This window comes from Pholcus phalangioides, unplaced genomic scaffold (assembly GCF_987345545.1).
Source record: "Pholcus phalangioides strain wild (caught in Gottingen) unplaced genomic scaffold, Ppha-v1.0 ptg000003l_1, whole genome shotgun sequence".
Classification (NCBI taxonomy): Eukaryota; Metazoa; Arthropoda; class Arachnida; order Araneae; family Pholcidae; genus Pholcus; species Pholcus phalangioides.
In genome coordinates, this window is record NW_028301596.1 from 57,040,091 (window position 1) to 57,068,038 (window position 27,948).

Sequence of the window (27,948 nt, forward strand, 5' to 3'; positions counted from 1 at the left end):
GGGACATTTTATGGAAAATAAAGTCGGAATGGCTAAAATTACAGGAAAATACTGAAATCTTCCGTTAAATACGAGTCATTACCTCACTATTGCGTATTGCGAGGATTTTTCCCGCTGTTGTAAGTAACCTTATAGCGGTTTTTTTACTATATCTATGCTATTTGCTTCCATAACGAAGATTTCCAATCTGTTATTATCTAGGGGTTTCACACTCCTCTAATATGAAAGAGAATCAAATATTTGAAGCATATTAATCACTGACATAACCTTATTTTGAATTTGAAGGATTTGTAACTTTCTGTGAATTGTGAATTTCGGAGAAAATAATCCGCAAGTAACAAACATATTTTTAATAGCTTGAATCATACACGTCTCTATCCAATAGTGCTCGTTGTGCTATGTGGATAGGGATAAATCAGAAATTTCACTACATTGATCTCAAACATTGATACAAGGTGGATACTTCAAGACGTTGGAGCTGCCCAGCATGCGTTTCACAACTTGTTGAGCCTCTTGACCGCAAAGCACTCCTATTTGGTCTACGTAACAACTTGTTATCTTATCGTTTTTCCTGTTATAGAGAAAAAAAAACAAAACAAGATAGCAACATGTAACAGCCGATAAAATCATAGTGTTTCGACCGTCGGCAATCTCAGTTATCTATCGTCATAGTGCATTTTAGTCTTATTAATCCATTGACAATGACGTCCGAGTCCAGTTCGGACAACAGAAAAATTAGTCCACGCCACTTTAAATGTGATCTCATCAGGACTTTGGGTTTCTGACAGCAATAAACGAATGATAACTATATCCGAAAAAGTCCCGTTTTGCCTGTACAGTGACCATACATCCCATTTGTTCAAAAGGGACGTATGTTAAACGGTATTGGTAAAACGTGATAACTCGTTGTTTTTCCACATAACTGGTGGCAAAATGTTCTCTTTTTTTTCCTCAAGTTGAAATCCTGCATTTTAGTTGTTCAGCCATTGTCAGGCGTTAGAATGGAATTGTCTCTAATGTATATCATGAATTTTTTTTTTAAATTAACTATACGTTTCATAGATTCCTCGAGAAACGAAATTTGAATATGTTCAACTGAATGAAACTGGATCACAAGAACTAAAGAAAAGGGTTTTATTTTTCCCATCACGCATTTTCCTGCACCATAGTAAGGCTATTGCGAAAGCAGCAGCACGCGTACATGGATCGCAGAGAATTCTACGGACTGATTACGGCATTACTAAGTACGGAAATGTCAACAAAGGAGGGAGGAGAAATCACCTTGCAGCCTCCTATGTGATCTTGCAACTTGATAACGATAACTTACAGGGTGAAAAAATAAGTTTGGATAAACCTTTAGCTTCAGAAGACGCAAAAAGGGTAACATTATCTAAAATACCGATAACTGTAAACGAATTTTCCCCATGTTATGATAATGGTCAGTTTCGTTCTTTGGAAAAGTGATAACAGTACCCAAACGGTAACATTATTCGTGATTTTAATAGGCGGTTTCGACTGTCGTTGTGATTTGATTATTATATTTGTGACAAAAGAAAAGTGTTTTCTCTTTTCCATAAAGGTCGAATTGAGTTCGTTCATCTTTTTTTATTGATATTTATATGCACACACAACAACAAACAAGGAAAAAAGATTTGCATTTCTCTGAAATAAATTATATTGTCAAGGGATTAGGGCCACACATGCTCAACCCATGTCCCGCGGGACCAAATGTGGCCCTCAGAGTCATCTGATATGGCCCACGACCCGAAACTAAATTAGTAAAAATGAACTGAGTTCCAAATTTCCAGATCGCTTTAGTGACTCGCGGTGCAGTTCCCCATCACCTAAGTGGATCGCGACATATCCCCAGATCACTTAAATGATCCGTGGCACATTTACATATCACTACGGCGCAATTCCAGAGAACTTTAGTGACTCGCTGCACATTTATATATCACTTGAGTGACTAACGGCATATTCACAAATCGCTTGAGTGACTAGCGGCATATTTACAAATCGCTTGAGTAACCAGCGGCGCAGTCCCAGATCACTCAAGTGACCACGGCACTTTCGCGGATAACTTAAGCCTACCCGTGACACATTTATACAGGTCACTTAGGTATCCTTCGGTGCTGTTCTAGTTTTCAAATCAATGAAGTGGCCCCGCACTTTCCTTACTGGACACCCTTGGGTTTAGGAGTGAGACTTGTGTTTTGGAATTTTCAGTAGGTGTGGGCATGTCCAGAGATTGAGTCGGCAGATGCTGCCATCTGTCTTTTAAATTAGACCAACATCCAACAATGATGTACGTATTTAATGCAAGGATTTTCACATTTACGTTCGCAGTACACTTTAGGAATGACATTATGATATCAAATATCACGTGACATCTTTGTCTTCCAGGTGCGGATCGATCGTTGTGTCAGGCCTTTGTCTGAGGCGTCAATGCCTCAAAATACTGTAACGCATTTTGCTAACCGTACACTTATAGAGGTGATTTTATTTTCGGGTTACCAGATTCAGAAACTCCAAAATGAAAACGTACGCTTGTGGCACCTTAAAACGGCTGTTTTATCTCTATTCACAGCAGATGGCGCCACTGTATTCGAAAAAAAAAATCTGATAGTTTTCCAATCGAAACAGAACTGCCATATTTTTTCTGCCTTTAACTTAGGGTTATCGGATTCCGAAACTGAATGCGTACACTCTTGGAAACGTCACTTATATATCTTCACAACAGATGGCATCAAGAGCAACAATTGTTTCTCAATAAAAATAGGGTTACCAACCGTTCCCCCTTTTTGGTGTTATTTGGAGTGTCCTCCTACGTTTCGGTAAATTCGTCCCTCTGTCCTCCTTTTCAGCTTTCCAGAATAATTTTCATTTTTTAATGGGGAAGTCTGTCTCTTCATTGGTAAGAGTGTTTGCGTGTGTCTTTTTCCCACACATTTTTACACGCTTTGACCAACGCCGTCGGAAGTCCCAGAGAAATCCAAATTGCCTTCAAGTGGGGGCAGATGCTATTGTGACTAGCGCTCAGCTTGCGCGAGGATAAAATGAAAGGGAAGGTTTACCAGAGATAAAGAAAATGGCATGCAAACAACACTCAATGTTCATTCCCTCTGACATGAAAAAAAAAGAACTTTTGAGGGTATAGAAAGAACCCCCCCCCCTTCTCTCTTGCTCTAGGCGCGAAGTAATAAAACTGACCAGACAGTGGGCACAATTCATTAAAAGCGAGGGGACAGGGATCGTTAGTTTATTTATTTATTTTTATTTTTTGCTCTGACTTTTAAGCTTGACAACTGTAGGAGCTACGTATTAAATTTGGAGATTATGGCGGTTCTATACTTCACAAACAGCTACTATACCATTAAAATTTGTTCCTCTCTTTGTTGAAAACTTATCTCGGTTGAGTTCTAATAACTTTTTTCCTAACTAGAGACCGGATTAAACGCAAATGCACACGTGCAGATGCATTTCCAAATTTTGACCTTTTTCAGTGTCAATGCACACAAATGTATAAAATTCCAGAATAAGTGCATATTTTTGAAGTTAAACGAAAACAGAAAGGGGAGTCGAATGCACACACACACACTGCTTCTTCTACATTACATTACCGTGACCGTGAACAAGTGATACAGAGCGCCAGATCAAATAATATTTAAATTTTAGATTTACATCTCCTTCATCATGGGTTTTCACTACTAACGTGAAAAATTTTAATAAGACCTTATGTTATATTCTTATTCAATTTTACCCATCTAAACCCCCCCCCCACCCTTTCTTCCCCCCCCCCCAGATAATTGCAGCCCTTATACTTTCAAAATCTCCTTCCAGCGAGCCCTTCATCCATTACGCAGGACCGGTCAATCATTATTGCGGCATCAATCCTAAACTACATTACATTAATGGATGCCGAGATGCGTTCTTGCCAGCATCTAGTTGCGGCCCTGGCAACTAGGGTAACTAATTCGCCCATTAGTAGAGACTAGAAATTTCTAAATAAAAAACGCGTGTAGAAATAATGTGTATGAGAATTTTTTTTTCCTAATAAGTATACACTGAGAAATTGAAAATACACATTTTAAAAGCACGTTTGCTTCTTTGAGGGTGTTTAATTTTCAATTTGCATATTTCTAATACATATTTTGGAGTTTTTAAACACTTTTTTTAGGGAGGGGGATGCATATTTTGTCATTTTTAATAAACTTACAAAAATGGTTGATAACTATGCATAATAGCCGATGATTATGCATCATCCCCGGATATTTATTAAATTCCGTAACATATAGCGGTTCCGTTTTAGTTCGGAAAAATTACTGTAGAGGTTGTGTTTTTTGCAGAAAAGTGGCGCCATTTATGGCGTAAATTGAGGAAAATGACGTCATCCAAGAGTTAGTGCGTAGGCGTCCCCCTTTCTCAGCTTACGAATATGGTAACCTCTAAATAAAAACAGAGATGAATTTAATATTGTATATAATATTTTTTTTGTCGGGGAGAGTGCTTTTTTCAATGGATTTTAAGTTCGTACAGCCCTGGGTTTCCTCAAAGACAAGAGTGTAAATGTTTGCGGAAAGAAGACCAAATAAACAAACACTTATAAACAAATTTTTGTTTCACGATGTATTCCAGAAGCTTGAAATGAGGAAAAAAGGGCGAAATTTTCTGAAACGTATGAGGTCGTTGAAAATGATTTCGAAAATAAAAATGTCTCGTAGCCCCTGTTTACCACCACTACTACTACTACTACTTAACCGTACATGCACCTCGTACACATTCCTCTACGGATATTCTAATGCATCGGCTCATGCCGGAATGTGTGCCTGGGTGTATGTGTGGCCCTAACGTATTTATGTTGTCAAATTGCGTTTGTTTCGTGTTCGTACTGTCATCTGTCTTCCATTTTCTGAAATAAAGATGGAAATGCTTGAATTTTCATGTTTTGTCGGTATCGTGGTGTAGTGGGCTTTTCTGCTCTCTGCGGAGAGACTTTGGGCTCAGAATTGGCGATTTCTATGCCCCACATCCAATCACTATGCGGTATTTGTGAGCCAATCAGGAAGATTCTACGCCAAAATAAGAAGAAACGAAATAAGATGCTGTGTTTCAAAACGTGGAAAACTTTCTAGATGATGTTTGAATGGCGTTTATGGCAAACAGTGCAGAGGCCTTCAATCTCTAGGAGGTGCTGGACCGGCTCACATGGTGAAACTTTTACTGCAGCTCAATGTCCGAAGTGATTTTTGTGATCCATGGCATGATCTTTTTAGATCACCTAGGGCAAGGGTGTTCAACCTTTTTTGATCTCCAAAGGTTGCGGGCCACATCATTCATTTGAAAACATATAGCGGGAGCACTTCGTTAAGTGCTCTGGAACTGTTCCGCGGGACACTCAAGTGATGTGGAAATGTGCACTTGGCTGCTTGAACGATCTGGAAATTAAAAAAGAGTGATCTGGAACTGTGCCACACACGGTTTACTTAACCCTCTAGCTACGGGCAACGCGATATCACGTTTTCTGTGAAATTTTTCGGGCAACGCTGTTACCGCGTTCTATGTGCATAGCGGATAAAAATAACCCGTGATTTCGTACGAAAAAATTCAAAAACCACCCATGACTGGAGGGTTAAGCAGTGGCGTCGGAGGCGGAGGTGGTGTGGTAATTTGCGGCGCGGGTCCGAGCACCCGAGAATTTACTCGGAAATCAAAACTTCCGACGTAAAGCTCAAGACGAGCACCCACAGATTTCGAAACATTTCTGACACCCATGCACTTAAGGGATTTGGAAATGTGCCGCTGCGTAGTTCATTTTTACAATACTAGGTTTGATGTAGTGGGCCACAGCAGATGACTCCGAGTGCCATATTTGGCCCACGGGCCATGGGTTGAGGATATACGGTGTAGTGATAGATCGGGGTGCAGTAGTTATGATCGCTATGATCCTGTGATCAGAGTATAGTTATGACTTAGCAATAATGCAACTAACACAACAAATAAATGCTGCGGTAATGCGGGACAATGGGAAAAAAGACTGAAATAAGGGTAACGTACTTGCATAGTTCCTTGATTTTTGATTTGCCTTCGTTTCCACTGACGTAAATGTACGAGCCACATCGACTTAGAAGGTCGCCACTGTTCTCTAACAAACAGTGGAGTATTTTCAAAGCCACTGAAGAAAAATAAAAACTCATTTATATAAGTGATTTCTTTAACAAAAAACTGTCATGACTAGGATGACCATACGTCCCGTATTTCCCGGGACAAGCAGGTATTTTCACGTAATTTTGGCCGTCCCAACTTTTTTGTAAGAATGTCCCGGTTTTTCACGTTTGTTCAACGAAGCCTAGAGGAGAGCGGGGAATTCCAAACACCGTTGTTCTCAGTCACTGTTTGAATCTAGAGAGGTCTCATTAGTGTTGTAGTCTTACGGCGTCCACTATGAACTCATTAAGCGGTCGAATGTCTTTCTAGCTGTGTTATTGTGAGTGGTGTGTAAAGAAACAGTTTTTCCGGAACTTTCGTTAGTAAATTGGTGCTAATTTGGGTAAGAGATAAGTAAAATACGTTCGCGTTTGGAGTAGTGAGCTTTGTATCATTAGATTCCACGTTTAGTAATGTAAGACATCCATAATTTTTGTTATGGGCATCTTTTTCTCAGCCACCTCGTTGGGCATTTTGCTTGTTGTGGCTTTGTGTTTGTATTTGTTTCTTTAGCTTTTTATATAGTAGGAAGAAAGTTAGGTTGCTGTGTACATTTTCAGGTTAGATTGAGAAATTGTCACGAGATGTCGTTTGAGGTGATTCCGAACACTTTGTTCGGTGGATGCAATCAATGCAGTGGTGCAGAGACTGCAGAAAATTTTAATTGTGATTTTTGTAGGCAGCGTTAGGTTCTAAGAACATAGATGTAAATGTTACTTAAATTTTTAGAACATGAAAAGTATTTATATCGATTGAAATAATTATTAGCTTTATGTTCGCCTTAGTTGTATATTTTCACAGGAACAATTAACTCTAGAGTTGATTATACCATTTAAGTAATTATATTAATTAATTTCATAAAAAACTACGTAACGGAAGCTATATTCCTTACTTAACTGACCCCGTTCGGTATTGAACAGCGTAATAAGCTCTTACAAAAAACAAAATTCTATGAAAACCTTTAAGTATAAAGTCAAATGTTTTGTGGTTTTTTAATAGGTAATGAAACAGGGTATCTACTCAAAGTTTATTTTTTCCATTAACAATTCAAATAATTGAATAATTAGAGGTTTCCTTAAGTGTTCGGCATTACCCCGCTCTCCCCTACTTGAAATTTTTTCTTCACTGAAATTATTTTTCAACTCATAAATTATATTACGATAATTACAACTGTAAATAAGAATATTCACCTCGCATATTTGTCATGTTAAATTTTATTTAACACGTATAGCATTTTATTCCATGGAATTCATTTTAATCCACTGCAGTTTGCAGTAATGCTTCGTTTCCCGCCATTGGTTTTTTTAATGATTTTGCTTACATTTGCCGTCATTTCTGACGGTAGTTGGCAATGTTCCGCGTTTTCCCGTATTAGGAATTCCAATTTCTCGTATTTTTCTCGTGGAAATATAGTCAGCCTAGTTATAACGATCTTTCACGTACTCCTGATCCAAATTCCAATCAAAGTACATGCACTGAAAACAACAATAAGTACCTTCTTTGAATTTGTCATCGCTGGAGCAAAGCTTGAGGTACAGCTCGTGCATGTCTTTCGTCGCTTCCAGTGAAGTTCCTTTTCCAGCACCTTCGCAATTAGATATGTAGTCGACGGCGCATTTCATAAAGGGCGTGAATTTCCTGCGGTGAAAACACACGACTTGTATAGCAGCATCCTTTTGTTAATTACAAAAACCCAGAATGTGGGTAAAACATTCGCCGCGATACCATTGATTCAAATTCTTGAATTTTTCCTACTATTTTTCATAAATATAAAATAAGATGTCTAAAATTATTTTCTCAAAAGAGATACTGAGATGGTTGTTAAAAAAGTAGAAAAATCGAGAATTTCAACTGCCGATATCTTGTCGAGTTTTTATGTAAATTTTGAGTGGGAAATTATTCTTATTAATTGCTTCTGCTTGTTGTATCGGATTGCGGGTATTTAATTTTTTTACTACATCTTCATGAAACTTGCATATACGCTTTATATTGCCAAAAGTTTTGTTTCCTTTTTGAAGTTCCGACATTTTCTCGAATTTCTCGCAAAATACTGGGCAAATTGCTCTAAAATTTCGTTCACGTGAACCATATGCTTTTACTCACAATTTCCAGTGAAAATTTAGTCACGAATGCTCTTAAGGACCCGACAAAAAATTAAAATAAATAAGAAGGTTTTTGATGAAACGTATATGATGAAAAACTGTAAACTCAAGGACAGGTTTCAGAATGAAATTTGCGCCTCCTATGATACAGCGCCTGGGGCACAAGACTCGCATGCTCCCCCCCAGCTGCGGTCCTGGGGACGTTGGGTGTGTTTTAGACCAGTGATTGCTCAACTCGAGCGTTATGTAGATCATCTACATTTCTGTATTAATCTGGGGAAGAAAGGCACTTTCTACAATATATCAAACCACTTTCAGCCCAAAAGACAGTGGTTATCGGATCATATACGTAAATCTAGTTTTAATTACCTATGAGGATTTCAATGGACTGCTAATCAATTGCGACCTGTCCACGTACGCTCCAATCCAGTGCCTGCTGTGTTACTTTTTTTTTTTTCGTTTCACAAAGTACGAAAACACGATTGGTTTTTAATTTTCTTATAATCACGGTTAACAGTGCGATCCGATAGCCCCATGCAGATGATGTGGCGAAGTGGTTAATGTGAAGGACTGCTAACCCATTGGGTTCTTTTTCCTTTAACGAAGTACGAAAGCTATTTTTAATTTTCATATAATCACGGTCGTCTGTGCGATCTGCCGGGGCGCTTCCGACGAGGTGGCCGAGTGGTTAAGGCGATGGACTGCTAATCCATTGGGCTCTGCCCGCGTGGGTTCGAATCCCATCCTCGTCGCGTTCTTTTTCCTTTCACATAGTACGAAAGCTATTTTTAATTTTCTTATAATCACGGCCGTCTGTGCGCTCTGCATGGGCGCTTACGACGAGGTGGCAGAGTGGTTAAGGCGATGGACTGCTACTCCATTGGGCTCTGCCCGCGTGGGTTCGAATCCCATCCTCGTCGCGTTCTTTTTCCTTTCACATAGTACGAAAGCTATTTTTAATTTTCTTATAATCACGGCCGTCTGTGCGCTCTGCCGGGGCGCTTCCGACGAGGTGGCCGAGTGGTTAAGGCGATGGACTGCTAATCCATTGGGCTCTGCCCGCGTGGGTTCGAATCACATCCTCGTCGCGTTCTTTTTCCTTTCACATTGTACGAAAGCTATTTTTAATTTTCTTATAATCACGGCCGTCTGTGCGCTCTGTCGGGGCGCTTCCGACGAGGTGGCCGAGTGGTTAAGGCGATGGACTGCTAATCCATTGGGCTCTGCCCGCGTGGGTTCGAATCACATCCTCGTCGCGTTCTTTTTCCTTTCACATTGTACGAAAGCTATTTTTAATTTTCTTATAATCACGGCCGTCTGTGCGCTCTGCCGGGGCGCTTCCGACGAGGTGGCCGAGTGGTTAAGGCGATGGACTGCTAATCCATTGGGCTCTGCCCGCGTGGGTTCGAATCACATCCTCGTCGCGTTCTTTTTCCTTTCACATAGTACGAAAGCTATTTTTAATTTTCTTATAATCACGGCCGTCTGTGCGCTCTGCCGGGGCGCTTCCGACGAGGTGGCCGAGTGGTTAAGGCGATGGACTGCTAATCCATTGGGCTCTGCCCGCGTGGGTTCGAATCACATCCTCGTCGCGTTCTTTTTCCTTTCACATAGTACGAAAGCTATTTTTAATTTTCTTATAATCACGGCCGTCTGTGCGCTCTGTCGGGGCGCTTCCGACGAGGTGGCCGAGTGGTTAAGGCGATGGACTGCTAATCCATTGGGCTCTGCCCGCGTGGGTTCGAATCACATCCTCGTCGCGTTCTTTTTCCTTTCACATAGTACGAAAGCTATTTTTAATTTTCTTATAATCACGGCCGTCTGTGCGCTCTGTCGGGGCGCTTCCGACGAGGTGGCCGAGTGGTTAAGGCGATGGACTGCTAATCCATTGGGCTCTGCCCGCGTGGGTTCGAATCACATCCTCGTCGCGTTCTTTTTCCTTTCACATTGTACGAAAGCTATTTTTAATTTTCTTATAATCACGGCCGTCTGTGCGCTCTGCCGGGGCGCTTCCGACGAGGTGGCCGAGTGGTTAAGGCGATGGACTGCTAATCCATTGGGCTCTGCCCGCGTGGGTTCGAATCACATCCTCGTCGCGTTCTTTTTCCTTTCACATAGTACGAAAGCTATTTTTAATTTTCTTATAATCACGGCCGTCTGTGCGCTCTGTCGGGGCGCTTCCGACGAGGTGGCCGAGTGGTTAAGGCGATGGACTGCTAATCCATTGGGCTCTGCCCGCGTGGGTTCGAATCACATCCTCGTCGCGTTCTTTTTCCTTTCACATAGTACGAAAGCTATTTTTAATTTTCTTATAATCACGGCCGTCTGTGCGCTCTGCCGGGGCGCTTCCGACGAGGTGGCCGAGTGGTTAAGGCGATGGACTGCTAATCCATTGGGCTCTGCCCGCGTGGGTTCGAATCACATCCTCGTCGCGTTCTTTTTCCTTTCACATAGTACGAAAGCTATTTTTAATTTTCTTATAATCACGGCCGTCTGTGCGCTCTGTCGGGGCGCTTCCGACGAGGTGGCCGAGTGGTTAAGGCGATGGACTGCTAATCCATTGGGCTCTGCCCGCGTGGGTTCGAATCACATCCTCGTCGCGTTCTTTTTCCTTTCACATAGTACGAAAGCTATTTTTAATTTTCTTATAATCACGGCCGTCTGTGCGCTCTGTCGGGGCGCTTCCGACGAGGTGGCCGAGTGGTTAAGGCGATGGACTGCTAATCCATTGGGCTCTGCCCGCGTGGGTTCGAATCACATCCTCGTCGCGTTCTTTTTCCTTTCACATTGTACGAAAGCTATTTTTAATTTTCTTATAATCACGGTCGTCTGTGCGATCTGCAGGGGCGCTTTCGACGAGGTGGCCGAGTGGTTAAGGCGATGGACTGCTAATCCATTGGGCTCTGCCCGCGTGGGTTCGAATCCCATCCTCGTCGCGTTTTTTTCCCTTTGACATAGTACGAAAGCTATTTTTAATTTTCTTATAATCACGCTCGTCTGTGCGATCTGCCGGGGCGCTTCCGACGCGGTGGCCGAGTGGTTAAGGCGATGGACTGCTAATCCATTGCGCTCTGCCCGCGTGGGTTCGAATCACATCCTCGTCGCGTTCTTTTTCCTTTCACATAGTACGAAAGCTATTTTTAATTTTCTTATAATCACGGCCGTCTGTGCGCTCTGCAAGGGCGCTTACGACGAGGTGGCAGAGTGGTTAAGGCGATGGACTGCTAATTCATTGGGCTCTGCCCGCGTGGGTTCGAATCCCATCCTCGTCGCGTTCTTTTTCCTTTCACATAGTACGAAAGCTATTTTTAATTTTCTTATAATCACGGCCGTCTGTGCGCTCTGCCGGGGCGCTTACGACGAGGTGGCCGAGTGGTTACGGCGATGGACTGCTAATCCATTGGGCTCTGCCCGCGTGGGTTCGAATCACCTCCTCGTCGCGTTCTTTTTCCTTTCACATAGTACGAAAGCTATTTTTAATTTTCTTATAATCACGGCCGTCTGTGCGCTCTGCCGGGGCGCTTCCGACGAGGTGGCCGAGTGGTTAAGGCGATGGACTGCTAATTCATTGGGCTCTGCCCGCGTGGGTTCGAATCCCATCCTCGTCGCGTTCTTTTTCCTTTCACATAGTACGAAAGCTATTTTTAATTTTCTTATAATCACGGCCGTCTGTGCGCTCTGCAAGGGCGCTTACGACGAGGTGGCCGAGTGGTTAAGGCGATGGACTGCTAATCCATTGGGCTCTGCCCGCGTGGGTTCGAATCACATCCTCGTCGCGTTCTTTTTCCTTTCACATAGTACGAAAGCTATTTTTAATTTTCTTATAATCACGGCCGTCTGTGCGCTCTGCAGGGGCGCTACCGACGAGGTGGCCGAGTGGTTAAGGCGATGGACTGCTAATCCATTGGGCTCTGCCCGCGTGGGTTCGAATCCCATCCTCGTCGCGTTCTTTTTCCTTTCACATAGTACGAAATCTATTTTTAATTTTCTTATAATCACGGCCGTCTGTGCGCTCTGCTGGGGCGCTTCCGACGAGGTGGCCGAGTGGTTAAGGCGATGGACTGCTAATCCATTGGGCTCTGCCCGCGTGGGTTCGAATCACATCCTCGTCGCGTTCTTTTTCCTTTCACATAGTACGAAAGCTATTTTTAATTTTCTTATAATCACGGCCGTCTGTGCGCTCTGCAAGGGCGCTTACGACGAGGTGGCAGAGTGGTTAAGGCGATGGACTGCTAATTCATTGGGCTCTGCCCGCGTGGGTTCGAATCCCATCCTCGTCGCGTTCTTTTTCCTTTCACATAGTACGAAAGCTATTTTTAATTTTCTTATAATCACGGCCGTCTGTGCGCTCTGCCGGGGCGCTTACGACGAGGTGGCCGAGTGGTTACGGCGATGGACTGCTAATCCATTGGGCTCTGCCCGCGTGGGTTCGAATCACCTCCTCGTCGCGTTCTTTTTCCTTTCACATAGTACGAAAGCTATTTTTAATTTTCTTATAATCACGGCCGTCTGTGCGCTCTGCCGGGGCGCTTCCGACGAGGTGGCCGAGTGGTTAAGGCGATGGACTGCTAATTCATTGGGCTCTGCCCGCGTGGGTTCGAATCCCATCCTCGTCGCGTTCTTTTTCCTTTCACATAGTACGAAAGCTATTTTTAATTTTCTTATAATCACGGCCGTCTGTGCGCTCTGCAAGGGCGCTTACGACGAGGTGGCCGAGTGGTTAAGGCGATGGACTGCTAATCCATTGGGCTCTGCCCGCGTGGGTTCGAATCCCATCCTCGTCGCGTTCTTTTTCCTTTCACATAGTACGAAAGCTATTTTTAATTTTCTTATAATCACGGCCGTCTGTGCGCTCTGCAAGGGCGCTTACGACGAGGTGGCCGAGTGGTTAAGGCGATGGACTGCTAATCCATTGGGCTCTGCCCGCGTGGGTTCGAATCCCATCCTCGTCGCGTTCTTTTTCCTTTCACATAGTACGAAATCTATTTTTAATTTTCTTATAATCACGGCCGTCTGTGCGCTCTGCTGGGGCGCTTCCGACGAGGTGGCCGAGTGGTTAAGGCGATGGACTGCTAATCCATTGGGCTCTGCCCGCGTGGGTTCGAATCCCATCCTCGTCGCGTTCTTTTTCCTTTCACATAGTACGAAAGCTATTTTTAATTTTCTTATAATCACGGCCGTCTGTGCGCTCTGCTGGGGCGCTTCCGACGAGGTGGCCGAGTGGTTAAGGCGATGGACTGCTAATCCATTGGGCTCTGCCCGCGTGGGTTCGAATCCCATCCTCGTCGCGTTCTTTTTCCTTTGACATAGTACGAAAGCTATTTTTAATTTTCTTATAATCACGGTCGTCTGTGCGATCTGCCGGGGCGCTTCCGACGAGGTGGCCGAGTGGTTAAGGCGATGGACTGCTAATCCATTGGGCTCTGCCCGCGTGGGTTCGAATCCCATCCTCGTCGCGTTCTTTTTCCTTTCACATAGTACGAAATCTATTTTTAATTTTCTTATAATCACGGTCGTCTGTGCGATCTGCCGGGGAGCTTCCGACGAGGTGGCCGAGTGGTTAAGGCGATGGACTGCTAATCCATTGGGCTCTGCCCGCGTGGGTTCGAATCCCATCCTCGTCGCGTTCTTTTTCCTTTCACATAGTAGGAAAGCTATTTTTAATTTTCTTATAATCACGGCCGTCTGTGCGCTCTGCAGGGGCGCTACCGACGAGGTGGCCGAGTGGTTAAGGCGATGGACTGCTAATCCATTGGGCTCTGCCCGCGTGGGTTCGAATCCCATCCTCGTCGCGTTCTTTTTCCTTTCACATAGTACGAAAGCTATTTTTAATTTTCTTATAATCACGGTCGTCTGTGCGATCTGCCGGGGCGCTTCCGACGAGGTGGCCGAGTGGTTAAGGCGATGGACTGCTAATCCATTGGGCTCTGCCCGCGTGGGTTCGAATCCCATCCTCGTCGCGTTCTTTTTCCTTTCACATACTACGAAAGCTATTTTTAATTTTCTTATAATCACGGTCGTCTGTGCGATCTGCCGGGGCGCTTCCGACGAGGTGGCCGAGTGGTTAAGGCGATGGGCTGCTAATCCATTGGGCTCTGCCCGCGTGGGTTCGAATCCCATCCTCGTCGCGTTCTTTTTCCTTTCACATAGTACGAAAGCTATTTTTAATTTTCTTATAATCACGGCCGTCTGTGCGATCTGCCGGGGCGCTTCCGACGAGGTGGCCGAGTGGTTAAGGCGATGGGCTGCTAATCCATTGGGCTCTGCCCGCGTGGGTTCGAATCCCATCCTCGTCGCGTTCTTTTTCCTTTCACATAGTACGAAAGCTATTTTTAATTTTCTTATAATCACGTTCGTCTGTGCGATCTGCCGGGGCGCTTCCGACGAGGTGGCCGAGTGGTTAAGGCGATGGGCTGCTAATCCATTGGGCTCTGCCCGCGTGGGTTCGAATCCCATCCTCGTCGCGTTCTTTTTCCTTTCACATAGTACGAAAGCTATTTTTAATTTTCTTATAATCACGGCCGTCTGTGCGATCTGCCGGGGCGCTTCCGACGAGGTGGCCGAGTGGTTAAGGCGATGGGCTGCTAATCCATTGGGCTCTGCCCGCGTGGGTTCGAATCCCATCCTCGTCGCGTTCTTTTTCCTTTCACATAGTACGAAAGCTATTTTTAATTTTCTTATAATCACGGTCGTCTGTGCGATCTGCCGGGGCGCTTCCGACGAGGTGGCCGAGTGGTTAAGGCGATGGACTGCTAATCCATTGGGCTCTGCCCGCGTGGGTTCGAATCCCATCCTCGTCGCGTTCTTTTTCCTTTCACATAGTACGAAAGCTATTTTTAATTTTCGTATAATCACGGCCGTCTGTGCGCTCTGCTGGGGCGCTTCCGACGAGGTGGCCGAGTGGTTAAGGCGATGGACTGCTAATCCATTGGGCTCTGCCCGCGTGGGTTCGAATCCCATCCTCGTCGCGTTCTTTTTCCTTTCACATAGTACGAAAGCTATTTTTAATTTTCTTATAATCACGGCCGTCTGTGCGCTCTGCTGGGGCGCTTCCGACGAGGTGGCCGAGTGGTTAAGGCGATGCACTGCTAATCTATTGGGCTCTGCCCGCGTGGGTATGAGAAAAAAACTAGCAATTATATATATATATATGTATAAGAATCTTGTTTCTTAGAAATTGACAGGCTTTTAACACGCTTTGAAGGCTTAATTATCAAGAACCAATAATTGCACATTTTGCCACGTGTAATATACTAGTGTAAAATACTAGAAGCAAAATACTTCCTCGGCACAAAAACACCCTGAGATGACCTGGTTTTCTGGAGAATGCAATAAATTTATTTTAAAGGTACTTCGAGGTATTTTGTCAAGTTCTCTGCAGCTTGTCTTTTGTTCATTTCACCAGATCTATAATATAATTGCTTGTAAAAAGTTTTGAAGGTGCGAAGTACAGGTGACTGGATACCAAGCGAAGATAATTGGAAAGGAAAGTCACATTCTTCTGTAGGGGGTATCGAACCACCAACCTCGCACTTTCCGGGCGCGTGCTCTACCTTTAAGCTACAGCGGACAGGCATTTGCTTTCCGCCGAACACCGTGATCCTTTCGGACTGAATGGGACTGCGCAATAGGAGAAATTCCACAGAGGAATGTGCTTTTTCTTTCCAGTTATCTTCGCTTGGTATACAGTCATCTGTACTTCATACAATTAGCGGAGAGGTTCATCATTTCGTTATAGTTTTGAAGGTGGTTTTTGCTGAAGGTGGTCATAGGGAGTTGCTCCAGAACAACTTGAACAGGATTGCAGAATGGGCAAATGAATGGAGCATGACGTTTAGCGTTGATAAGTGCATGGTCGCTCATTTTGGTTCGAACAACCCACGGTTCTCTTACGAGTTGAATGGTGTCACTATCCCGGATGCAACTAGGGTCACCGATTTGGGAATTCTCATTGACGAGCGGCTTAGGTTTTCTGAACATTGTTCAGCGGTGGTAAAAAAATCGAATAGAATGCTTGGTAGTCTCTTCGCGTTCTCCTAAAGTCATTCTTCCGCTTTTTCGAGGCTTAATTCGTCCTGGACTGGCGTATGTTGTAAGGTAAGAGACCATACCTACAGAGGGACATAGACTTGGTTGAAAGGGTGCAGAGAAGAGCTACGCGTGTCCTTATTGGCACACAGGGCTTGAGTTATGAAGAGAGACTTTATTTTTTGAATATGTTTACATTGGATGAACGCAGGTGTCGAGGAGATATGATCGAAGTGTTCAAAATTTTCAATGGGATGGATAGGATGGACCATGAACTTTTAGTACACCGCCAATTGACTGCTTTCACAAGGGGACACCAGTATCGATTGGTGAGGGACAATGCAAGGTTATGGTGTCACAGGGAATTTTTCTCTAATAGTGTTGTTAATAAAAGGAATAGCTTACCACCAGAGGTCATGAATTCTAACAAATTTTACACGTTTAAAAAGAAATACAATAAACATGTTGGAGTAAAAAATGTTTTCGGAAAAAATGAAAGATTAAATGAAATTTTAATCACATACTCAAAGGCGTATTTACGGTTTTGCGACCTGTGTTCTACCCGAATTCTGTCATCCTTCCCTCATTCCAGTTTAATTTTCTTGACCACTCATTCTTCGAATCCGCCACCTTGTGCTATAACCCGATTAGCCTCCCGCCTGTAAATATGCCCGTGTCTCTAAGTCCTTCTTTTGGTAACTCACACGCTTGCGTACTCTTTTGGTAACTCACACGCTTGCGTACTCTTTTGGTCACTCAAATGCTTGCATACTCTTTTGGTCACTCAAATGCTTGCGTACTCTTTTGGTCACTCAAATGCTTGCGTACTCTTTTGGTCACTCAAATGCTTGCGTACTCTTTTGGTCACTCAAATGCTTACACATTCTCTAAGTCACTTTCAAGCTCACACACTGTTTCAGTCACCCACATGCTTTCACACGCTCTAGGTCCCTCTTTCTGTCATTCACATGCTTGTGCACGCTGTAAGTCACTATTTTGCTCTCTCACTCACGTGAGTGCACACTGTTTTGTTTACCCACATACTTGCAAACTCTCTAGGTCATTCACTGACGTTCACGGGTCTAGGTCAATTCGTCGCGCTCAACTTGTTGCGGGACAATTTGTCGCAGTGTCAATTCGTCGTGCTACAAACTTGTCGCAGACTCATTTCGTCGCTGTACAAAGTTGTAGCGAAGTCATTTCGCCGCGATGTCAATTCATCGCGACAAATTTGAATTGCTTTAAACTTCATGTTTGTTGTGATCTTATAAATAGGGTAGTTGTTTTAAGCGTACAAAATGGAACTAATTTTTTTTCTCATTTATTGTGGAAAAAAATGTTCCCCCTTCCCATCTCCAGTTTAATTTTTAACAAATGAAGAAAAGTATTCATTGAGGGACATTGGAACGTGCACCAAGATAATAAATTGGGATCCAATAAATTTTTAAAATTTAATTTTCATCATATAACCCGCATTTCTGCCGGTATTTCCATTTCTCGCAGTGAGGGGCGTTGGGGAGCTCATCAAGAAATAAATTGGGATCAAATAAATTTTGAAAACTTTAAGGAATTTTTTATCGACAATGTATCTAAGTTTTATGAGTAAAAGCTGCGAAAAGTCTTATTTTCAAATTATTTTTTTTGCAATGCAATTTACATTTCAAATCACTTTGTATTATCACACCGAAATAATATTCAAACACTCCGGCCATAAGCGCCAGAAACTGGGGGCTGATGCCATTTGAGCCCCCCTCATTCCAATAACTCATGAATATACAATGTAATGTACCATTTCGCCTCCGGAGTACGGGTTTGAGTCCCCTATATACGGAAGGAATGGCAATTTTTACCCCCCCCCCCTCAATGTTTCCTTCATGTCGGCATTTTTGACTGACCAAGGGTGCACGTTGGTTCTTGTCTTGATCTTGAAGTAGGAAATTTTGATTTCTGGATCATTTCTCTGGCGCTCATACCCATTCCATAAAGTATCCTGGGCACCCACAGCATCCCTGTCTCTGACACCACTGCAAATGTCAATCGATTTTTAATTTTGTTTTCAACTCTAAAGTAACAACTCTCAAGTAAAAAGAATGAAATCAGACTTTTAATTAGCCCATTGTGTATGTAACTTCATGTACATGACACTCATACCTCTCCAGTCAAATATTAGTAAAAATTTCTACTTACAACACAAGTGAATTAACATTAACAGACAATATAAGATTATATTCAGAGGTATATTTCCTGGGTGGGGAGAGGGTTTGCGGGCTTTATCCCAAGATGACAAGTTCAAGTGAAAGGGCTTAACCAAAATTGAGTAATTGGTGATCAAGAATATGAATTAGAAAGGAAGAAGGGAGGCAAGGTTTGAATAGCCCACAGGTGGGAAAGCCATAAATCCGCCTCTGATTATAGCCTACATTTATCAGGATAATTGTAATTTTAAAAACCATTCGTATCGTACATATAAACACTCCACAATATCCAAACCTTTATTTATTTTCAGTGCCTTTGAGTAACACATTTTATTTAAACAATTATCTAACGTGAATATCGCAATAAAAAGCCTCTCTCTGATGAATGATTAATAGAATAACGAGTGATGCTAAATAAAGAAAATTAATAATAGGCTAATTCATTGAATTGCATTAAAAGTTTTTCTAATTTCGGAACATGAATTATGGGTGAAAAACTTTTAAACACGCACGCAAACCAACATATCATTTCCACGTTCGGTTTTGCAATATTCCATGTTTTTGCCAACAGAAATATGTAGACCGAGCACACCAACCTTGTTCCAAAAGTTTAGACGCTGATGAAAACTATGTGAAAATATTCAAACAAGCCAGCCAAAGATATGCGACTGATTATAAACATAAGATTAATGGTTATATTATATCTATGCGACTGACCCATAGTCGTCTTTTTCTTATTGGTGATTACATGGTCTTTTTGTCGGTGCTCATCCTGTGGGCAATATGAAAACTTCATCGAATCGTCATAAAGCACTGTACATTTCTGCCCTTGATCTGCGCCCAACTCCCTTCGCTGTGAGAAATAGAAATCCCAACAAAAGCGGGAAGTGTGGCTTATACGGTGAAAATTAAATATTAATTTAATTGAATTATTAATTAATTAAATATTTCAGGTTCTTAAGGAGTGTAATGGTAAATGTTGGTGATCTCGGAGCGGATGGGGACGAGAAACTCTCGAGCCCATGGAGCAGATAGAAATTTACCGTTAAAGATAGGCTCACTGTAATTTGGGGAATATCATACAAACCGAAATTTTTGAAAATATTGAAATTTTATCACAGGAAAAATCAATTATTTAACATTTCAAATTTTTATTACTGAATTTTCAAATATAATTAAATTTTTATATGTAATTGATATTGTAATTTTAATTTCCACGACCTTTCCGTTTAACTGCGTGTACACTTTTGCTCATGTTTTTTATTTCACGTGTAAGACAAAAACCTACATACAAGCTCGCGTGGAATATGTACAGTGAAGAATCGACGGTTCGATGAATTGATTCTGTGCTATAATATATAAATTGACGTCACGACGAATTGACACGGCAACAAACTTGTACAGCTATGAATTGGAGCTGCGACATACTTGTACCGCGACGAATTTGTACGACGACAAATTGAGGCGCGACGAGTTGAGCGCGACAAGTTGAGTGCGACAAATTGACCGGCTACGTTCACTGACCTAGTCTCTTGCTCTCTGGATAGAGATATAAAATTGGACACGTGGTTAAAATTTTGCCACCCTTCTCCAATTATGCACTAATTTTCTTGGACACTCATTCCTAAAATTTGCCTCCCTCGGCTATAGCCCGCTATATAAGCCCCCGTAAATACGCCACTTTCCCACCTAGTCGGCCATTCGTGAATTACCCGATACACTCAATTGCCTTGCTCAGCACCTCTACTTGGAAAAAACGACAAAAACTAATTCCGAAAATTTTTTCCACAGTAGTTAGAGTACGTTTCGTGGGCGAAGATACGAGGTGGAGGGAGGAAGCATGGGGGGCATTGCACCCCTCCCCCTGAATTGAAAAATAATTGTTTCATTTCAACACACTCACTTATTTCTGAACGTTTGGAAATAAGATTCGTAGGGACTTACTCGCAGGAGCGCTTCAGCTTGTCGATATCATCGGGAAGGAAATCTTCTCTGCCAGGCTCGACACCGTCTCCACGCTTGCAGCGTTTTACCAGGTTGTCGTGGGTGCATGACGAGTCACTAACAACCACAGTCGCCACTGAAATAGAATTTGAAGCTTATTGCAATGCAAATTCGAGATGATGCCCACTGCAGTGGGCAACACTCACTCCGAGTAACAAAGATACAAGTGTAGATGGCAGTACTGCCATCTACACTTGTATTACGTTGTGGTATCATCCACGCTTTACACGTAGAGTTCGGCAACCATCTGGTGATGAATCGAAAATAACAATCATGAAGATGAGTTACGACTGTGTAATCGTCAATAGTTGATATTAAAACATTATTGAATATTGTTGGACTTGTGTGAATATTATGAACCCCTTTCAGGGTCTTTTGTGTGTATGTATGTGTGAAACCGTCTTATTTGCGACCGGGACATTTGCGACTGAAACAAAAACCGTAGTTTTTGCGATCGAAGCCACGGGGGGCATCAAAGGGAGGATAAGTTGAAGGAAGATGTAGCAAGAGGGGTGATTTGCAGCACTCAACGTGTCAGAAATAACTCAGGGAAAGGATTGCTCACTCAGTTTAACGGACTAGCAGCGTATGGTTTCTCGTTGAATTCGATTTTTCTTCTGAGACTAGCTGCAATTTTTTATTGTAATTTCATGAATTTAATATATTTATTTAATTTAATATCGATAGTAGCGGAATAGAATATTTACACTATTTTTGATGAATAGATCTTTTGCATCGTGAATTTTTTGTTTATTTCTGGTGGAGTCTCCTAAATTACTATTTTTTGCAGTATCACGATCAGATAGTCAAAAATTGGAAAGTTTATTTATTCTGCATTATCCGGATACAACCCATTCAATCCGAAGTTGGGTCCGTTAAATCGGGGTGTGTTGTGTCTTATTGTGGGGGGGGGGGGGGAATGAATTCTCCACAGTGTAAAGTTAGTATTTCAGATAAACTTGAGGTAGATTACAACACACCTATCACTAAATTAAAAAGAAAATGTAATTTTCACGTTAAGTATAGGCCAAGAGAAAAGGTTATACTGGTTTAAAAATATCAAAACGATGTTTCATACTTGTTACGGACTGTTTCGTGTAAGCATTTCAAGAAGCTTGAATAAATTTTTGGAATGCAGTGTGGGAATTAAATTCAAGAGCTTTACAGGTGAATTAAAAAAAAAGACTGAAAATAGAAGAGGAAAGAAAAATATTGGCCATAACGAAAATGTTTAATATCATTGAGCATAGAATTAATTTGAGAAAAAATTATTAACAGATTAGTTTTAAAATTTCAAAAGTACCCATGATGTGTTCCTATTACGATGATAGACCGGTAACAGGTTCATGGAACATTAACCGACAGCAATTTATCAACTGTTAATAGTTTAAGCAGACAAATATTATTGTGATGCCAAATATACATTAATTATTGAATATTAATAATACTTATCGACTAAAACAGATGCTGTCGAACTCATACGCGCGATGAAAGTCAAGGAATTTTCTATCATATTTTTTTGTCGGTGAATTTACTAGATATATACCAGCAGCCGAATTATTTACTGGATTAATATTTTACCGGATTATGCACTGGATTTACTAGATATATACTGTTTATTTATTCGTGTTTTTGAATGCACCTATAAAATTCATCCAAAAATTTTTACCACATTTCCCAGGATCTCAGGGGAAAGGAAAAATATAATTTTTTTTTTTAAGTAATGGGCCTTATTTGACACGTCAAAGAGTTGTTTATTAATAGAAGAATGTGTCTTTTGTGGACCGGCTACAAATATTAATTTTTGAAGAAAATTGAAATGTTTGAGAACAAATATTAATTTCTCATTAATGCTTACGGATGACAGTAGCAAAGTTCGGCACAACTCTAACAACATAAATACGTCAGACTTACACTCTGGCCACGTGTTCCAGCATGTACCGATTCATTATAAATTCCGCAGAGGAATGTGTACGAGGTGCATGTACAGTTAAGTACTAGTTTTAACCAACTTCGTCAGAAAGATCCGTCACCTTCAACAATTCTTCAAATTATCATCAGGCTGTAGAGATTAGTGAATTCATGGCATCCCCAGCATCCTTGGGAATGAGATCAGAATTGTCGTATCTCAAAGCAGGGGCGTAGCCAGAAATTTCGTTCGGGGGGGACCACTTTCATTTCGGGGGGGGGGGGACCAAAGTGACAGAACAATAGATTTGGCCATCTTTTTCCCTTTTTTCGGTCATTTTCTCACATTTCGAGGGGGGGGACCAGACCCCCAAGTCCCCCCCCCCCTGGCTACGCCCTTGTCTCAAAGTGTTCCTATCAGATCTCGAGGGGTCGTGGAAGTACTCGAAAATGCCCGGGAACAATGGTTGAAAATCGCAGTATATTAATACAGTAGCACTCAATTATCCGAATCAATTGGGACCAGTTCCCATCGGGATGATTGGATAATTCATGAAATGAATGTTATTTCTTAGTGAAAAGCGAATTTTGCTTTAGTATGTAATGTAACTTGATGACTATTAAAACAATTTTGTTCACATTTTATACTTGCGTAGGCCTACTGTATTAAAATCTTTCATTGCCTGAACATATCGGTTCAGTCAGTTGTTTCGCTGCCTTCACCTGTTTCAGTGGAGTCGAAGCGATCCGGATAACTGCAATCACTGTACTTTCAATAAATGTAATTTTATCTCTGAAATATGTTTTTGCATTGCAAACACTATCGTGACATTCTACAGCATGGATTTCTAACTGGTGTTCCGCGCAACCCTGGGGTTCCATGAGAAATATTTTGGGGTTCCCCGAAATCAAACGTCGTGGATCCCTAAAACATTTTGGAACCCGGTGAGGTTGCAAATTAAAAAAGAAGTTCTTGTTACAGACCCTGTTCTTCATTTTGCACCGACAAAAAAGTGACACATATTTTAACAAATTTAGATGACTAATTCGGATGACCAAACAACAGTGAAAACGGTGATAGTAGTTTTATCTCCCCCGACCGGGGTAAATTTTCGAGTGTAAGTATGTAAATATGTAAGCTGTTACTTCCAGCTAAGTATGGGGCCACAGGACATCTCTTTTCCCAGGTGAACCCATGATGGGTCACCCTCAATGCTGAAATAGCATAAAACCCCCACAAAAAGTAAGCTCATTGAACTCTATTCCAGGGTAGGCATGGGCAGAGCCGCTACAAAGGGACGGCAGAGGAAGGGGCTCCCTAGAATAGTTTGTTAGATATTTTCCTATATAAAAGAACCACTTCAAATCATAAATAGGGACAGAAACCAATATCTCCAGCTTGCCGTAATGCCTCTGACAAAGTTTTGACGACACCCCTAGGAGCCGCGACGCACACTTTGCGAAACAGTACCATCAAGGGTTCCACGGAAATGTCTCATACCCATCAAAGGTTCAGCGAAAACTTTTACGTTGGAAAACCCTATTCTATGACATAAATGTCCAAAAGGGGTTCCGCAAGAGCTTTTTTGGTGTACCGCAAAATCAAACGTAACGGAAACCCTAAACATTCCGGAATTCCGGGATATAACAGCTTATAAATAAAATAATTTTTTTTTAGTTTACCGATGTTACAGCGGTTATTAAGTTTTGGTGGAATAGTGTCATGCTAACAAACCATTTGGATGACCTAATAACTAACTGAGGAAACAGTAATTCCAGTAGCTCGTCGGTCAAAAACTGTGAACATTTTAATCATGAGGTGAATTCAAGAATGACATTGCTTTGCAGTTTTTTTTCTTCAACCCCTTCTTTTGTTCAATGTTTAAATCTGTTGGGATTTTTTTAATATTGAATTTTAAAACCAGATGCTGGTTCCAACTCCATGAAACGGTAAGACGCCATAATAGGCGATATTCCGAGTTTATCTGAAAATCAACAGGGTGACCACATAGTTCGTCTTCATGGGCATTTTCAATGATTTGAATGTTTAATTTACCTTTTTTCTGTATGAATATGCGTATTTATGACGTAGATGAATGAACTTGAATAAGTCGTAAAAAGTATTTTTTTTGGAAAATTTTCTTTTGCGGCTAGGAGTGAGGATTCTTCAACGACAAAACTTGAGTCAACTTTACGGCACACCCGGCATGTTAGAGAAATATTAAAAGTAACTTTAATATTTTTTTTCTCTTTAATAGCTCTAATACATTAATTAGCTTTTACAACAAACTAATGTAGTAAAAGCGTCAAGATACTTAGAAACGCTGAATGAATTGAATAGCGCACGACAATGAGCTTCTTCAAAAGTGCACCTTCGAATGGTATGAAATGGGCACTGGAAAAACGCAAACACTGTGGTATAACATCTATTTTTTCAGCATTATTTCAATGTTCGCTTATCAAAAGGCACTTTAATTTAGATTTATTTTGTAATCATATTAGCACACAATCTCTATAGCGGTCATTTTCACCGTTACCGTTGTTATAGGTAGAGCTTCGTTCAATTAAGGAACACCGAACATTTGTATTCTAGGTATCCAAAAACCTCAAATAGATGACCAATTTCAGTGTATTCGCATGGTCGCATAGCTTTCCGGTCAAAACGACCACTTCCGTCGTTTTAGTGTTAAAGTGGCTCATAAATGTTCAGATAAGTATGTAAAAAAGACAATTGCGAATGTAAAAAGAACAATATATGACACTATATTACAAAGTTATTTTCTTGAGATGTTAAATTAACTTTTCTGTTGGGGAAAATAAGGCTCTTAAAAAATATTACGTTAGAATTACTATACATGCCTATCATACAAGCAAGTTATTCGAAAAGGACTTGAAAGTTACCTACTCAACAATATATTTGTGGTAAGATATCCAAAGGAATGATGGAAATCATAATTAACCAGAATATGACACCAATATTTGATCATTTAGGTGTTATCCATTATTTAACTTTCATTCTTGCCATATTTACCCCTTTTGTCACTAGCCGAAACCCAACCCTGAAACATTGAAACCCATCTAGAGTATATAGTATATAGGGTATATTCACTAGGGTAGAACATCACTCGTATTATTTCTTGTTAATTAGTTCAATAATTTGACCTTTTCGCTCCAGAGTTTTAAGAGCTCTATCTATTTTAATTGGTTTGTAATGATTCTTTTTTCAAGTGAAGACCTAAGGCACACATGTGTACCTAACTCCAATGATCCTAGTAAGAGGATATCGAACCCAATTAATTAATTAGGTTTTTAAAAAAGAAACTTTTTAAAGATTTATTTTGACATACAATAAACACAAATCAAATTTTTAAATTGATTTTAATTTATTTATTTTTTTATTTTAATTTGAAGAGGTTAACTTGACTGGCGTAGTTGCTGAATATGCTTCAATGGAAATTTAGTGCTACTCTTAAAAAGAAAAAAATTCTAAATAAATCAAGTCGCACATGAACTTGGATTTTTTTCTTTAGTTTACATGAATAAAAAATAAATAAATAAATAAAAGTTATGAAGAGAAGTGCTTCAGAGAAGAAATGGACTTTTCCTTGTGAGATAAATGTACCGTATTTTCCAGCGTATTATAATTCACAGATGCGAATTTCACTACTTTGTGAGAAAAGATTACAGTATTTCCTAATCCACATTTGTGAGTTTCATACACCAATAATGAAATATTAATTTTATGAAGTTGTTATGGGTCACATTCTTGTTAAAAAAAGCCGATTTTTCAACTTGAATTTGTGCGCCATCTATATAGGCCTACACACTTTATTTATGAATTTTTTAATTGATTTGAAATAACAAAATTTTGCACTTGGGCGCTGTTACACGTATCGTGATTCACCCTACCTCATTTCCTGTTCTTCCCTGAAAAGGGAAATTCGCAGATGGCCATAGGTCAAAGGTCAACCCGAAAATGCCTGAGAACGGAAAGAGATGAGAGGACCTAGATCCCCATCATCGTCCCTTAGCTGCCCCCTGTGGTTTCGGTCGCAAACACTACGTTTTTCTCCTCGGTCGCAAATGTCCCGGTCGCAAATAAGACGACACCGTATGTGTGCGTGCACGCGCTCGCGCAAGAGTTCAGTTTCGGTTCCGTTAGAGTTACAGTGTATTGTTTGGATAAGAAAATGTGAAATCATCGTTGAAATAAACATGCAGTGGTGCTTAAGCCACGGCTACACTCTTGTCAAGGCTGGCCCATTACATTCCATAGGCAAATACTGTGGCCGCTCCTCCATTGACAATGATCGTCAAATGTTGGAGGACGGAAGTTATTGGATGGCTGGTCGAGTACCTTTGCCAGCTTTCAACCCAAGTCAAGGGTGTGTCGCCTTCCTTCTTGATCTTCCAATCCGCCTGGCCACACATTGGTCAAGAACGCCAACAGTCACAACACGAAGAGTGTTATACAAATAAATACAAATACAAGGCCACAACAAGCGAAATGCCCAAAGAGATGGCTGAGAAAAAGATGTCAATAAATTGGTGTTCTGGGAAGACCGGTTCTGTTGTTCTTGGCAAATATTCGCCGAGGAATATTGGGCCAAGCTGGGCCAGTGCGTGCCGCTGCTGCTTCTGTGCATCAGGGAAAGGCAAATATTTGAAGCAAAATATTTGCGAATGACCATTAGGCCAGCCTTGACACGAGTGGCCACGGCTTCACAAAATACAATGCCTGTTTATACGCGTCAAGTAGTTTAGTAGTTAACTAAATTTTAAGTTGCAAATGCATGCAGACGTTGAGGGCCGTTTACACGCCGTTTAGTTAAGTTGTTTAGTTGTGAAGTAGACAAGTAGATGAACTGGATTCTATTTTTTTTTTTTTTTTGGTTAAGTAGGCCCTAGTGGACGCGGCCTTGTATTACCCAGTAAACAGACAATTTGATCACTTACGTTGGGGAAGTTTTTTGAGCACTTGACGACTTAAAATTTATTTAACTACTTGACGCGTGTAAACGACGTTCCTTCAGGTACCGTTCACAGGTTGATGGCGGCAAACCCTAAGCTCGGGAACAATTCAACGCTACTATCATTACAACATCGCCATGAATTTGGTGTTTGGTTGAATAAATGACCAGAACTTTTCGAGTCCGAATTTTCAAAGTAAGCTACTTACGCAACGACAGGAAAACAATTTTCAATAACATGGGCGATTATTTGACGGAAAATTTTTCGAAATGTGGCTCTTTTTTTCATTTTTCAATCATTTTTCTTCCCAGACGGACTCTTTCTCAGGGTGATAACATGAGTAGAGAATGTTTCATCTAGATGGGGTAATAAACGGTTAGCTTTTCTATGAACTTTCTGTTTCCCGTATAAAGCTGTATTAAAGATCAATCTTGAGCCGCTTTGTTCGTATCACTATTAATCTATGTTGCCATCGCTCATAGCGAATAACTAAATTCGAAGAAGTGCGCATGCAAAATGGAACGAAGAATGAGTTC

General features: G+C 41.4%; 1 protein-coding gene and 38 non-coding genes across 39 annotated transcripts; 38 read left to right on the plus strand and 1 right to left on the minus strand.

Annotated features, from left to right (window-relative positions):
- Nucleotides 1-410: 410 nt before the first annotated feature.
- On the minus strand, nt 411-27,692 carry LOC149088944 (uncharacterized). The gene is made up of 5 exons (XM_089253253.1): nt 27,621-27,692; nt 20,474-20,609; nt 7,700-7,842; nt 6,055-6,172; nt 411-571 (listed from the first exon to the last, which is right to left on the minus strand). Exons 1-5 carry the CDS (start codon nt 27,649-27,651, stop codon nt 439-441), a joined length of 561 nt encoding a protein of 186 aa, XP_089109379.1. The 5' UTR covers nt 27,652-27,692; the 3' UTR covers nt 411-438.
- TRNAS-GCU (transfer RNA serine (anticodon GCU)) lies at nt 8,977-9,058 on the plus strand. Its single transcript has one exon. It is a non-coding gene; the product is annotated as a tRNA-Ser (tRNA).
- Nucleotides 9,145-9,226, plus strand: TRNAS-GCU (transfer RNA serine (anticodon GCU)). Its single transcript has one exon. It is a non-coding gene; the product is annotated as a tRNA-Ser (tRNA).
- Nucleotides 9,313-9,394, plus strand: TRNAS-GCU (transfer RNA serine (anticodon GCU)). Its single transcript has one exon. It is a non-coding gene; the product is annotated as a tRNA-Ser (tRNA).
- Nucleotides 9,481-9,562, plus strand: TRNAS-GCU (transfer RNA serine (anticodon GCU)). The gene has a single exon. It is a non-coding gene; the product is annotated as a tRNA-Ser (tRNA).
- On the plus strand, nt 9,649-9,730 carry TRNAS-GCU (transfer RNA serine (anticodon GCU)). The gene has a single exon. It is a non-coding gene; the product is annotated as a tRNA-Ser (tRNA).
- On the plus strand, nt 9,817-9,898 carry TRNAS-GCU (transfer RNA serine (anticodon GCU)). Its single transcript has one exon. It is a non-coding gene; the product is annotated as a tRNA-Ser (tRNA).
- Nucleotides 9,985-10,066, plus strand: TRNAS-GCU (transfer RNA serine (anticodon GCU)). Its single transcript has one exon. It is a non-coding gene; the product is annotated as a tRNA-Ser (tRNA).
- Nucleotides 10,153-10,234, plus strand: TRNAS-GCU (transfer RNA serine (anticodon GCU)). The gene has a single exon. It is a non-coding gene; the product is annotated as a tRNA-Ser (tRNA).
- TRNAS-GCU (transfer RNA serine (anticodon GCU)) lies at nt 10,321-10,402 on the plus strand. The gene has a single exon. It is a non-coding gene; the product is annotated as a tRNA-Ser (tRNA).
- TRNAS-GCU (transfer RNA serine (anticodon GCU)) lies at nt 10,489-10,570 on the plus strand. Its single transcript has one exon. It is a non-coding gene; the product is annotated as a tRNA-Ser (tRNA).
- TRNAS-GCU (transfer RNA serine (anticodon GCU)) lies at nt 10,657-10,738 on the plus strand. Its single transcript has one exon. It is a non-coding gene; the product is annotated as a tRNA-Ser (tRNA).
- On the plus strand, nt 10,825-10,906 carry TRNAS-GCU (transfer RNA serine (anticodon GCU)). The gene has a single exon. It is a non-coding gene; the product is annotated as a tRNA-Ser (tRNA).
- Nucleotides 10,993-11,074, plus strand: TRNAS-GCU (transfer RNA serine (anticodon GCU)). Its single transcript has one exon. It is a non-coding gene; the product is annotated as a tRNA-Ser (tRNA).
- TRNAS-GCU (transfer RNA serine (anticodon GCU)) lies at nt 11,161-11,242 on the plus strand. The gene has a single exon. It is a non-coding gene; the product is annotated as a tRNA-Ser (tRNA).
- On the plus strand, nt 11,329-11,410 carry TRNAS-GCU (transfer RNA serine (anticodon GCU)). The gene has a single exon. It is a non-coding gene; the product is annotated as a tRNA-Ser (tRNA).
- Nucleotides 11,497-11,578, plus strand: TRNAS-GCU (transfer RNA serine (anticodon GCU)). The gene has a single exon. It is a non-coding gene; the product is annotated as a tRNA-Ser (tRNA).
- On the plus strand, nt 11,665-11,746 carry TRNAS-GCU (transfer RNA serine (anticodon GCU)). Its single transcript has one exon. It is a non-coding gene; the product is annotated as a tRNA-Ser (tRNA).
- TRNAS-GCU (transfer RNA serine (anticodon GCU)) lies at nt 11,833-11,914 on the plus strand. Its single transcript has one exon. It is a non-coding gene; the product is annotated as a tRNA-Ser (tRNA).
- On the plus strand, nt 12,001-12,082 carry TRNAS-GCU (transfer RNA serine (anticodon GCU)). The gene has a single exon. It is a non-coding gene; the product is annotated as a tRNA-Ser (tRNA).
- On the plus strand, nt 12,169-12,250 carry TRNAS-GCU (transfer RNA serine (anticodon GCU)). Its single transcript has one exon. It is a non-coding gene; the product is annotated as a tRNA-Ser (tRNA).
- Nucleotides 12,337-12,418, plus strand: TRNAS-GCU (transfer RNA serine (anticodon GCU)). The gene has a single exon. It is a non-coding gene; the product is annotated as a tRNA-Ser (tRNA).
- TRNAS-GCU (transfer RNA serine (anticodon GCU)) lies at nt 12,505-12,586 on the plus strand. The gene has a single exon. It is a non-coding gene; the product is annotated as a tRNA-Ser (tRNA).
- On the plus strand, nt 12,673-12,754 carry TRNAS-GCU (transfer RNA serine (anticodon GCU)). The gene has a single exon. It is a non-coding gene; the product is annotated as a tRNA-Ser (tRNA).
- On the plus strand, nt 12,841-12,922 carry TRNAS-GCU (transfer RNA serine (anticodon GCU)). Its single transcript has one exon. It is a non-coding gene; the product is annotated as a tRNA-Ser (tRNA).
- TRNAS-GCU (transfer RNA serine (anticodon GCU)) lies at nt 13,009-13,090 on the plus strand. The gene has a single exon. It is a non-coding gene; the product is annotated as a tRNA-Ser (tRNA).
- TRNAS-GCU (transfer RNA serine (anticodon GCU)) lies at nt 13,177-13,258 on the plus strand. The gene has a single exon. It is a non-coding gene; the product is annotated as a tRNA-Ser (tRNA).
- On the plus strand, nt 13,345-13,426 carry TRNAS-GCU (transfer RNA serine (anticodon GCU)). Its single transcript has one exon. It is a non-coding gene; the product is annotated as a tRNA-Ser (tRNA).
- On the plus strand, nt 13,513-13,594 carry TRNAS-GCU (transfer RNA serine (anticodon GCU)). The gene has a single exon. It is a non-coding gene; the product is annotated as a tRNA-Ser (tRNA).
- TRNAS-GCU (transfer RNA serine (anticodon GCU)) lies at nt 13,681-13,762 on the plus strand. Its single transcript has one exon. It is a non-coding gene; the product is annotated as a tRNA-Ser (tRNA).
- On the plus strand, nt 13,849-13,930 carry TRNAS-GCU (transfer RNA serine (anticodon GCU)). Its single transcript has one exon. It is a non-coding gene; the product is annotated as a tRNA-Ser (tRNA).
- On the plus strand, nt 14,017-14,098 carry TRNAS-GCU (transfer RNA serine (anticodon GCU)). The gene has a single exon. It is a non-coding gene; the product is annotated as a tRNA-Ser (tRNA).
- Nucleotides 14,185-14,266, plus strand: TRNAS-GCU (transfer RNA serine (anticodon GCU)). Its single transcript has one exon. It is a non-coding gene; the product is annotated as a tRNA-Ser (tRNA).
- TRNAS-GCU (transfer RNA serine (anticodon GCU)) lies at nt 14,353-14,434 on the plus strand. Its single transcript has one exon. It is a non-coding gene; the product is annotated as a tRNA-Ser (tRNA).
- Nucleotides 14,521-14,602, plus strand: TRNAS-GCU (transfer RNA serine (anticodon GCU)). Its single transcript has one exon. It is a non-coding gene; the product is annotated as a tRNA-Ser (tRNA).
- On the plus strand, nt 14,689-14,770 carry TRNAS-GCU (transfer RNA serine (anticodon GCU)). Its single transcript has one exon. It is a non-coding gene; the product is annotated as a tRNA-Ser (tRNA).
- TRNAS-GCU (transfer RNA serine (anticodon GCU)) lies at nt 14,857-14,938 on the plus strand. The gene has a single exon. It is a non-coding gene; the product is annotated as a tRNA-Ser (tRNA).
- On the plus strand, nt 15,025-15,106 carry TRNAS-GCU (transfer RNA serine (anticodon GCU)). Its single transcript has one exon. It is a non-coding gene; the product is annotated as a tRNA-Ser (tRNA).
- TRNAS-GCU (transfer RNA serine (anticodon GCU)) lies at nt 15,193-15,274 on the plus strand. The gene has a single exon. It is a non-coding gene; the product is annotated as a tRNA-Ser (tRNA).
- Nucleotides 27,693-27,948: the final 256 nt, after the last annotated feature.